The sequence below is a fragment of the Micropterus dolomieu genome, linkage group LG04 (assembly GCF_021292245.1).
Source record: "Micropterus dolomieu isolate WLL.071019.BEF.003 ecotype Adirondacks linkage group LG04, ASM2129224v1, whole genome shotgun sequence".
NCBI classification, from domain to species: Eukaryota; Metazoa; Chordata; class Actinopteri; order Centrarchiformes; family Centrarchidae; genus Micropterus; species Micropterus dolomieu.
The window spans coordinates 23847356-23857507 of NC_060153.1; the positions used below are offsets into that span (position 1 = coordinate 23847356).

The 10152-nt window shown below is 41.0% G+C and overlaps 2 protein-coding genes across 3 annotated transcripts; one reads left to right on the forward strand and one right to left on the reverse strand.

The window, feature by feature from the left end:
- Nucleotides 1-2580: 2580 nt before the first annotated feature.
- Nucleotides 2581-8582, forward strand: taf5 (TAF5 RNA polymerase II, TATA box binding protein (TBP)-associated factor). 2 transcript variants are annotated; one of them, XM_046048092.1, is made up of 11 exons: nt 2581-3041; nt 3734-3965; nt 4089-4404; nt 4513-4676; nt 4783-4918; nt 5059-5179; nt 5290-5419; nt 5683-5847; nt 6008-6185; nt 6649-6826; nt 8010-8582. In XM_046048092.1, the coding sequence occupies exons 1-11, from the start codon at nt 2612-2614 to the stop codon at nt 8222-8224; spliced, it is 2265 nt and encodes a 754-aa protein (XP_045904048.1). In that variant the 5' UTR covers nt 2581-2611; the 3' UTR covers nt 8225-8582. The 2 variants fall into 2 exon arrangements, with proteins under 2 accessions (XP_045904048.1, XP_045904049.1); XM_046048093.1 differs by having other exon boundaries at nt 3737-3965.
- atp5md (ATP synthase membrane subunit k) lies at nt 8572-10146 on the reverse strand. Its single transcript, XM_046048094.1, has 4 exons — nt 10008-10146; nt 9006-9110; nt 8803-8896; nt 8572-8696 (listed from the first exon to the last, which is right to left on the reverse strand). The coding sequence occupies exons 2-3, from the start codon at nt 9090-9092 to the stop codon at nt 8807-8809; spliced, it is 177 nt and encodes a 58-aa protein (XP_045904050.1). The 5' UTR covers nt 9093-9110; nt 10008-10146; the 3' UTR covers nt 8572-8696; nt 8803-8806.
- Between the last annotated feature and the right edge of the window lie 6 nt (nt 10147-10152).

Here is a 10152-nt window from a genome sequence, read left to right on the forward strand (position 1 = left end):
TGGGTGCAAACTGCCTGTAATTACCACTAATTTCAACATCTAATATGTTAGAGAGGAGGAGCGCCTCTTCATATTTAATTGCTTGAGTATATAGTGACATCTAGATTGGCTTAATGTGAGTAGAAGAAATCAAAAGGAAAATGTAATAACAGTATTTACTGTGAAGATCGGTCCCTTTCAGTGTGTAAAAGACGGCCCTGTATTGTGTAAGCAGTATTATAATGTTGGAAGATCCAGGTGGCACTGAATGCATATTGCATGAGCTTATGTGCAAATGTAACTAGCAGCTACAGCCATCAGACAATTATAGGGCAGTAATAAATACAATATTTCCTGGTATAATATAAAGTATGAAGTGCCAGTACCTCAAAATGTCCCTTGAGTATATTATTTAATTTTTGTAGTCTCTTTTCACTTACACAGTTCAGTCCTCCAATACCAGCTGACTGCTGCAAGTAATCATTCAGTTTTATTTCAAATCAATGTCAACACTAGTGAGCTGCCATGAAACATTAAAGCAACCAGAGGACATTGCTTTCTCCTTTATATTTTTTTATTCTACAATTTCAAAATAAAAGCAATTCAACACAAAAGTGAAGTGATTCCATACAAATACAGTAGCACACATAACCCTTTATGGTGGTGCAGGTGCTGGACATTGCAATCATTCAGCACAGCTGGCTGGAAACAGCTACAGGAACACTTATAAATCTTAAATCAGTAACCTTTAGTCTGACACATGTGCTTCAGCCCTGATCATATATACTAGGTAAGAGAGAAGGTGAATACTACAAGAGCAGCTATCCCAACCATTTATAGTATGTTGCTGATTTTAGTGTTATACCACATCCAATGGCATTGCCATTCAGCGGATGACACCAAAGGGAAGCATATATCCTTACTCCCTAATTAGCAACGTTACAATGAACCTGCACAGATGACGCCCTGAGTTGTGTGATGTTAACGTGTGTGTCTCCTACACCCACCCACCCACCAACCAACCAACCCCACCCAATCTGTCCTCCACACAGAGCAACGCCAGCGCAATGTTAAACAATGCCCTGCTGCTTCTGCTGTGAACCCTTCTTTTGTCCTAGCCTGCAAATAAAAGTCTGCATTTTAAACCTGCCTTTTATATAAAAAAAGAAATAACATAGATTATTGGGTATGTTATTAATACATGTATATAATTAATATTATTGTATGTAAAAAAATTAATATTAAAGGTGTTACAGGAAAGACAGATCTTAAGCAAGCTACTGTATAGCCAAGACTTAATGATATCTCTGCCAGTGAGTGTAAACATGGCTCCTATTTGAAAATCAAATCAAACAAAATGCTATTAAGTTGTGATTTTATTCTGACAGTCTCCTAGAGATGGAAAGAGATGACCCGAAAGATGCGCAGTCAGCGGTATATGAGTGTGCCAATGACAGGGAGTTCAGAGACGGAAGACAGCGCGTTACCCTGTATAGGCTGAATTCCAGCCTCAGCAAAATGCAAAGTGAATACTGCTGATACTTGTATGCTCTGTTTATCTCTCCTGTGTTTATCCTCTCTGCTACAGGTTGCATATAAAATTGTGCATAAACTACATTTAATTGATCAAGCGTTTATCAAGACCATGCTATTTAGTAAAACATGTATGTTCCTCACCATATTGCACCACACATTGTCTGACATTAAGCATTTATGAACATAGTGCATTTTTTTTAACAGTGGAGCAAAGAAGGATCATTAACAATCAAAACAAAAAACAAATAATAGCCATAGTTCACTGGTTTCAGCCTTTCAAATGTAAATATTTTCAGGTTTACTTACTCTTCTACAATAGTAATTGATTATCTTTGGGGTTTTGACTATTGGTTGGACATAACAAGATGTATGAAGGTGTCATTATGGGCACTGGGAGCATGTGGTGGTGTATTTTTAATTTGCAGACTTTTTATAGACAAAGCCAGTAATTTATTAATTAAGAAGGAAATGATTGCTGATGAATTGCCAATGAAAATAGTTGTTCATTGGAGCTCGGTTTTTCTTTACATTTCATCCACTGGCAAGACACCGGACAAGGAGTTATTAAGGCTGGGACACGCATGACTGGGCAGGGGTTGTGTGGAACCCAAGTGCCACCATCTGGTACAAAAAGGTACTCATCTAATTATGAATAATACGCAATCCAGTTTAAAGCACAAACGCGCGCGCGCGCGCACACACACACCGTTATGTATAAACAGAACTCCTTTACTTCTTACATAACAATAATAGCCTCATTACTGCTCAAATTCCTACAGTTTATCTGAGCATTAAGACAATTAAAATGACAGCAGGTGCGATATCGTTGCATGGTAAATATGCAAATAGCCAATTTGAGGACTGCTGGAGCAAAGTTTAACCTGTTCGTCATAAAATTATGAGTAAGAAATTTAGATTTAGTCCAATTTACTGCTGCACCAGCAGACCCGTTTCACTTTTTCTGGTGACGAGGGGGGCGGGACTTCTGCTCTACACAGGACGACGCTGCAACAATGAGCACCAATCAGGTGACCCGATCTTGCACGGTTAACGTTTTCCGTTTTTAAACCTCGCACATGCGCATTTCATTGTGAAAATGGCGGCCGTACAAGGTGGTATGGCCGACACGTACGAAGAAAAAGATATTAAAACGGAACCATCAAACGATGGCTGTGGAAATAATAATGCAAACGACGGCAGGGCGCCCCCCGGCAGAGACTCCACGTCCCCCGGCTCCAGTGCTCCGGCTGGGAGTAACAAAACTCCGGCGGCAGCCCCAGAGGATCAGCAGACGCTGCTGGCAGTCCTGCAGTTCCTCAGGAAGAACAAACTGACCGAGTCCGTCGAAATTTTGCGTCGTGAAGCGGGGTTACCGGAGGATTCCCTGGACCTGAAGGGGGGCGACTCCTCCGCGACAAGCTCGGCTGGTGCTGCGGGCACTGTGGCCGTAGAAGGCGCGGACGCGAGCGCTCTTCTCAGCCGGGTGACCGGCTCGTCCTCCGCTACAGCCCCGCCGCCGACCAAAGGTACAACCCGGCTCCTGTTGTTAATGTGTGAAACACTGTTGCGCGGCGATCCCAAGCGTTTCCTGTGGATATAACATCACATACTACGCAATTATTTCCTCCATGGATAATTACCACGTTTACGACAATAGTTACTACAGTTGTGTAGTAACTATTTGTTGATTTGACTCCTCTGAGAGTCTCAACAAGAGTTTTAAAAAACTTTCACAAAAGTAGTGTGCGTTGCAGGGATGTTTGGGTTGTATCGTACTGGCACTGGTCATTCATTGTACAGTTTGTGATGTGTTTACTTTGGCTTTAGGGAAGGTTTTTGAAGCGACATCATTAGCCAGAAATGTCCCACTCATATAATAGCTACCAGTATGCCCTACCGTTTAAATGGAGACTAATTGCAAATGAAGATATAAATTGTATTTGTCATGCCTGTCCCATCACATGCATACCAGAATCAATTCAAGAAAGTCTGACAAAGTAGTTTTTCCAGGCATCCTACCACATCTCTACCACAGACAGACATCAACAGAGTTTTCTCTACTGTCATGGAGTTAGCTGTAAAAAGACATGTTGCTTCTATTCCTTTTCTAAAGGACAAAAAAATTGCCTTATACATTTCTTAAAAAATAATTTTGTATTAATACAATATTGTGTATAAAAGCTGTACAAATAGAATACGCTTCTGACTTCTTCTTCAGCAGCTCCTGGCGAGGATCAGCCAGACGTCAACGTGGTGCTGTCAGCTTACAGCCAGCAGGGAGACCCCGCACTGTATGGGGTTTACTACAGTGGCCTGAAGAGGTTCATAGAGTCGGTTTTGGACTGTCACCGAGCAGAACTGTCCCAGGTCTTCTACCCACTGTTTGTCCACATGTATCTGGAGCTGGTGTACAACAATCACGAAAATGAGGCCAAGGTTTTCTTTGAAAAGTGAGTTTCTTTGACATACTGTATCTCAATCCATCTACAAACAGTTCACTTGATTTTGTTTTTGGTAACATTAAATCCCGCACACTTGAATAACCCTACCTCTTTTGTTCCTCTCCGTCTCAGGTTCAGTGGGGACCAAGAGTGCTACTACGAAGAGGACTTGCGTATTTTGTCCAGCCTGACCAAGAAGGAGCACATGAGAGGCAATGAGACCCTGCTGGACTTCCGCACCAGCAAGTTTGTGCTGCGGATCTCGCGTGACTCTTACCAGCTGCTGAAGAGGCACCTGCAGGAGCGTCAGAACAACCAGATCTGGAATATCATCCAAGAGCACCTCTACATTGACATCTTTGATGGCATGCCGCGCAGCAAGAGCCAAATTGATGCCATGTCTGGCAGTTTGGCGGGAGAGGCCAAGCGAGAGGCCAATAAGGCTAAGGTTGGATTTATACGCCGACACACATGTGATGGGATCTGTGTTTTCATTTTCTCCCTGAGCTTTTTTGTTAAGTTAATGACATATCCTTGTTTATTATCATTCAATTAGGTTTATTATGGACTGCTGAAGGAACCAGAAATTGAGCTGCCTCTTGATGATGAGGACGAGGAGGCAGAGAATGAGGAGGGTAAACCCAAGAAGAAGAAACCCAAAAAGGACAGCATGGGCTCCAAGAGCAAGAAGCAGGATCCTAATGCACCTTCACAGACTAGGTAGATACTAATTTTATATTTAATTTGAATGCAATGATTTACCCACACAGTACAAGACAGTTGGTGGTGTACTTCAGTGACAGTCAACATTGTCCTTGTTGTTTAGGATACCTCTTCCAGAACTAAAGGACTCAGACAAGCTGGACAAGATCATGTACATGAAAGAGTCCACCAAGAGGATCCGCCTGGGACCAGATAACCTCCCCTCCATCTGCTTCTACTCTTTTCTCAACGCCTACCAGGTAAATAACTCTTCAACTGCAGCAATTCACAGTATGTCTAACTAGTTTACACATATAAGCTAGTGGTTGAGACCGGACCATTAATTGTAAACTGCAGTAGAATAATTTCTAATTATTCTCACACCTTTGCCCTCCTGCAGGGTCTGACTGCAGTGGACTTCACAGATGACTCCAGCCTGATTGCAGGAGGCTTTGCAGACTCTACAGTGCGCGTGTGGAGTGTCACACCGAAAAAGCTCCGCAAAGTAAAGTCTGCAGCAGGTACAGTGTATGATAGTTCATGACAACCTCGCTTGATGTTGTTCAGACTTACTATAACATGAATCTTTTTTCCCCCTCTTCTTCTTCTTCCTCTCTCTCTCTCTCTCAAGACTTGAATCTGATCGACAAAGAGTCAGACGACGTGCTGGAGAGGATCATGGATGAGAAGACGGCCAGCGAGTCAAAGATTCTCTATGGACACAGTGGCCCAGTGTATGGCATCAGCTTCAGCCCAGACAGGTATAAATCATTTCAGTGTTCATTTTTATGGCTAACGTCATAAAGTCAGGCTGAGCGCTCAAGTGCATTTAGCCCAGGAGAAACATTTCCTTTCTTTTTCATTCATGACAGATATTGAGAAAACAGTAACAGTTTAAACATGTGTATGGACAAAATTATATATATTTAATTTGGATAATTATGGCAAGTAGAAGAGGGATTTTGTTTGTTTTTACGTCTTCTTTATGTGCATTTAAACATGACCTTCTCTTTTTGCCTTTCAGAAACTACTTGTTGTCAAGTTCTGAAGATGGGACAATCAGACTGTGGAGTCTCCTAACATTTACTTGTCTGGTGGGCTACAAAGGCCACAACTACCCAGTGTGGGACACCCAGTTTTCCCCGCATGGGTACTATTTCATTTCAGGGGGACATGACAGAGTTGCCCGGTGAGAAACTGCAGAACTCAACTGATTAGTGTGTGAAATAATACTTTCATACAGAGTCCTTCTGTATTCTTCTGTAACGCAGAGGAAAACGTGCCGTCGATACAGAGCATCTCTGTCTACAGATGTCTGTTATTGGTCTAAGTTGTGTTTTCTCCAACAGTCTCTGGGCGACAGATCACTACCAGCCCCTGCGGATGTTTTCTGGTCACCTAGCCGATGTCACTTGCACCCGCTTCCACCCAAACTCCAATTATGTCGTCACAGGGTCGTCTGATCGCACCATCCGGCTCTGGGATGTCCTGAACGGAAACTGCGTCCGCATCTTCACCGGTCACAAGGTCAGACAAGTCACCGGTGACGTGCTTTTTATATCCAGTATAAATATATAATTTGTTGTCCACAGTAATGAAATTAAGCATTTACAAACTTTTAACTTCAAAATAATCAGATTTTAGAAAGTATCATTAGTTACATTTAGTTTGGTATATGCAGAGTAGGGTATTCAGTTAGTATTCTGACATGATTCATCAGACATCAGTAAATATTGGGATCTCTAGTGATAACTTAGGCATCCGGAAACTAATAGCAAAGAAGCATGCCAATTTTAAACAAATACACCGACTATACATGCTTGCGTTTACTTAGAGCAAGTAAAACTGATGGATTCTATGAAGCAAGACTGTTCAGAGAATTTTCTGTACACCCACAGAGTTAAAGATGCTGAAAATCTTCAGATTTGTACCGCAGAATTGACTGTTGCAGAGACAACCACTGAACCAGTCTTTTAACTTTTATTTCCAGGGACCTATCCACGCACTGGCTTTCTCTCCCAATGGGAAGTTCTTGGCTTCAGGGGCCACCGATGGCAGAGTTCTTCTGTGGGACATTGGTCACGGACTGATGATCGCAGAGCTTAAAGGCCACACAGATACCATCTACTCCCTCAAGTTCAGCAGAGACGGCGAGATCCTTGCCTCCGGTCGGTGACCAACAACATCTGAGTTTTGTTTATCACATATAAAAAAACTTTATGTAAACAGGCAAAGTCCCATTGAGACACAGTCTCTTTTACAAGGGAGTCCTGTATAGCACAAGTAAAACACAATTTTTCAACCATGAGTTGAAAAACAATACTAGGGATGCACTGAACCTTTTTATTCATTTATTTTACCTTTTTTTTTTTTGCCATTGCATAAATTAAATAGTCAAAATGTGCCACAGGATTTGGAGTGATAATGGTGCGTGGGTCTGAGTCCCAAGGGGGTCCGGTTAAGTAAATGACATGTGTCCATTTACTTTTAATGTACACATGTAATATGTTTTATACTTTGTGAATAATCCAATTAATCTTATTTCCTTACTGTATAGACACCTTATTTTGAAAACCAGACGTTGTCGTACCCAATTTGATAAATAATGTTGTATGTGGTAGGACTCTCATACTGCAACACTTGTCTTTGTAAAAAGAGAAAATGACAGGATAAAGTCGCTAACCTGCCTGTCAGCTCGCTCTGGTCAGTTTCAGTGGATTTACCATAAAGGACTGAATACGTGTGCACTCCAGTTTAGGTGCGGCTAGCTTAATCTCCTCAGAAACGAGTGACAGACACTCAAAGCGGGTCAGACCATTTGTTGCCTTTTCGAAGAAGTCAGCCACAGATGGAGTGGATGTGCTAGGAGACAATTCAGCAGAACAGTGTCTGAAAATGGCGATTTGTGTGTCTTTCTCTGACACTTAAATGCTTCCACTCTGCCAACATGTCAACGTAAAATTTGTTTGGTCTTTTGACGTATTAGCCTGAACACCGAAAATGCTTTTTTTTTGTTGCAATTTTCGGCCTTTCAATTTCGGTGGCCGAACAATCGGGGCATCCCTGAATTACGGTAGTTAAAATACAATTTTACACAAAATATTTATATAGACAAACAAAATGCAATGAGTTAAATATGTAAACAAACAAAATTAAGACTAAATGTAGAGATCTAACTACCGTTAATTAAAAACAAGTGCATATGTGCGTTAGAATCAGTGGAGTATTAATATAACTGTTAAACTGAATGTACTTGTAGCCACATCTGCTATACTTAAAATCTGATTTAGAGAATGATGAAGTATAAAGACCCTATACAGTAGTGACAATGTTGTCTTTTTCCCCCCCTAGGCTCCATGGACAACACTGTTCGTCTGTGGGATGCTATGAAAGCATTTGATGATTTAGAGACTGATGATTTCACAGCAGCTACAGGACACATCCATCTACAAGATAACTCCCAGGAACTTCTGCTGGGCACCTACATGTCTAAATCCACACCTGTAGTACACCTTCACTTCACCCGCAGGAACCTGCTGCTGGCTGCCGGGGCCTATAATCCATGAGACATTACTGAATTGTGAGAATCTATAGAAACTTGAAACTTCTCCACAAGTAATTTAAGAGGTTTTGGTGCAGTGAGAACCAAACTATATTATCAACAAATCACCTGAACATCTAGCTGTGAATGATAAAAAATTAGCCAACTCCTGTTATGGCCTTCAGTCTGACAGGTTCAGGTCCTAAATCAAACTGATCTCCTCACCTGAGAAGAGTGCCATTGTTGATTAGTTTGTTTTGTGTTTTTTTAAATCACTGCCATCAGTACAGCTTTGTTCAAACACGTGGCTGACATTTATGTATCATAGTCTTTTATACTGGTGTACACTGTAAATAAATTAAACATGTTTTCTATGTTTGGGACATAAATGTTCTTTATTGTTAATATCAGGAAACCAAACAGTCATATTTTATTACATGCACATCCAGCTGCCTTCTCCATTCCCAGCTGTTAGAAATGATGGTCAAAATGGACACCTATAAGGAGACAATAAGGACCTTGAGTTAACTGAATGGAGCACTACTTTGCTAAAGTACAGTGAATGTGGAAACTAATAGGATGGAGAGACTTTAATGCACTTACATTATCACTTGTCTGTGACAGCAGCCTGTTTCTTGGGCTTCAATTTGAAGAAAAGAGCAATGGCTGCAATGCTGGCATATGTGGCCAAAACACACTAGAGAGGGAGAAAAAAAAAAAAGCATGATGAGAAATTCACGGATGCACGACAGTTTAACTGTCGAGTGTGAAAGTGCAGTTTTATGGTTAAATTGCACAAAACTCACATTCCTCCTTCCTGTGATTGTGTATGCATTGAAGTACTTAGCAATCCCAGTGAACTGGTGCTGCGTGCCAGCGTCATGTCCTCCCATGATGGATTGTTAATGGTCCTACCACAAGGAGAATAAAACGTGGTTAATGAGAGAGTTCATTTTTGACCTTGGGAACATCATGTGTGACGAGAAACTCTGGAGCTTAAACTCTTCTATGGTAGTAACTTGAAGAGTGTCTGGATTTAAGACTATTGGTTGGAAAAACAAAGACATCTGAAGACGTCACCTTGGACTTGGCAAAATGATGGATATTTTTCATTTTAAAGACCACATATCGAGAAATAATCAGCAAGGTACAGGGAAATAATAATGAAAAATATTACAACGACTTCTGAATTAGTACTAGTCACAGAACAGTACTTAATTTTACGCTGTTTGCTGTTTTCACAGGAGGAGTGTGGGGAAAAGTAGTAAAATAATACTTAAAGAAGCTCTTCAGAATTTCCGTATTTTATTTTAGCCAGCAACACAAAAAACCCAGCTTTCTTGCACTTGTAAAGTAGCAACTGAATGTACTGGCGTTATTACATAGGATAAGTGTGTAGTGTGTAGTATTAGTGTGCAGGTTAATGGAGGTTGGCATGCTAAGTTACCTCAATAAAATCTAAGATGACAAGCTTCAGCGCAATAACGTTAAGTTACCCCAACATTATGTCTTGCTGACAGGTAAGTACTCTTAAAATTTAATAAAGTGGTCAATACACTAATAGTGGGCATTTCATACACACTGACTTTCATCGGTCAGATCCCGCATTAGCTTCTTAGCTAGCACACTCTATAGTAAGTCTATAGTAAGTTAACGTTAGCTTGCTAGGCTAGCCTGCTAGCTAGTTTAATTTTCAGACCGTTAGCTAAATAGTACATTGTCACAGAGAAGTTTTAAAGATAACACGGATAGTACTCGACATTGCTGAAATCAACGTGAATGTGCTAATGTGTTTCTAAATGTCTTACCTTTAAAACACGACCTCTATGGAAACAGTATGAGACAAGTGTCCTTCAGCAGAGGCCGCGATGCTATACTCACACGGAAATCCCGCCTACTCTTTGCATCACAAAAGTGTGACAGTATTGGTCCAAAAAAACGTCATTCAAAGTT

Excerpts from the sequence above, each read along its gene's own strand:
- taf5 (XM_046048092.1), top strand. The coding sequence starts at position 2,612 with ATGGCGGCCGTACAAGGTGGTATGGCCGACACGTACGAAGAAAAAGAT. Across the intron at positions 4,677-4,782 it reads AATGCACCTTCACAGACTAG|GATACCTCTTCCAGAACTAA; the intron begins GTAGATACTAAT and ends CTTGTTGTTTAG. Across the intron at positions 5,180-5,289 it reads CAAAGTAAAGTCTGCAGCAG|ACTTGAATCTGATCGACAAA; the intron begins GTACAGTGTATG and ends CTCTCTCTCAAG.
- atp5md (XM_046048094.1), bottom strand. The coding sequence starts at position 9,092 with ATGGGAGGACATGACGCTGGCACGCAGCACCAGTTCACTGGGATTGCT. Across the intron at positions 8,897-9,005 it reads CAATCACAGGAAGGAGGAAT|TGTGTTTTGGCCACATATGC; the intron begins GTGAGTTTTGTG and ends CTCCCTCTCTAG.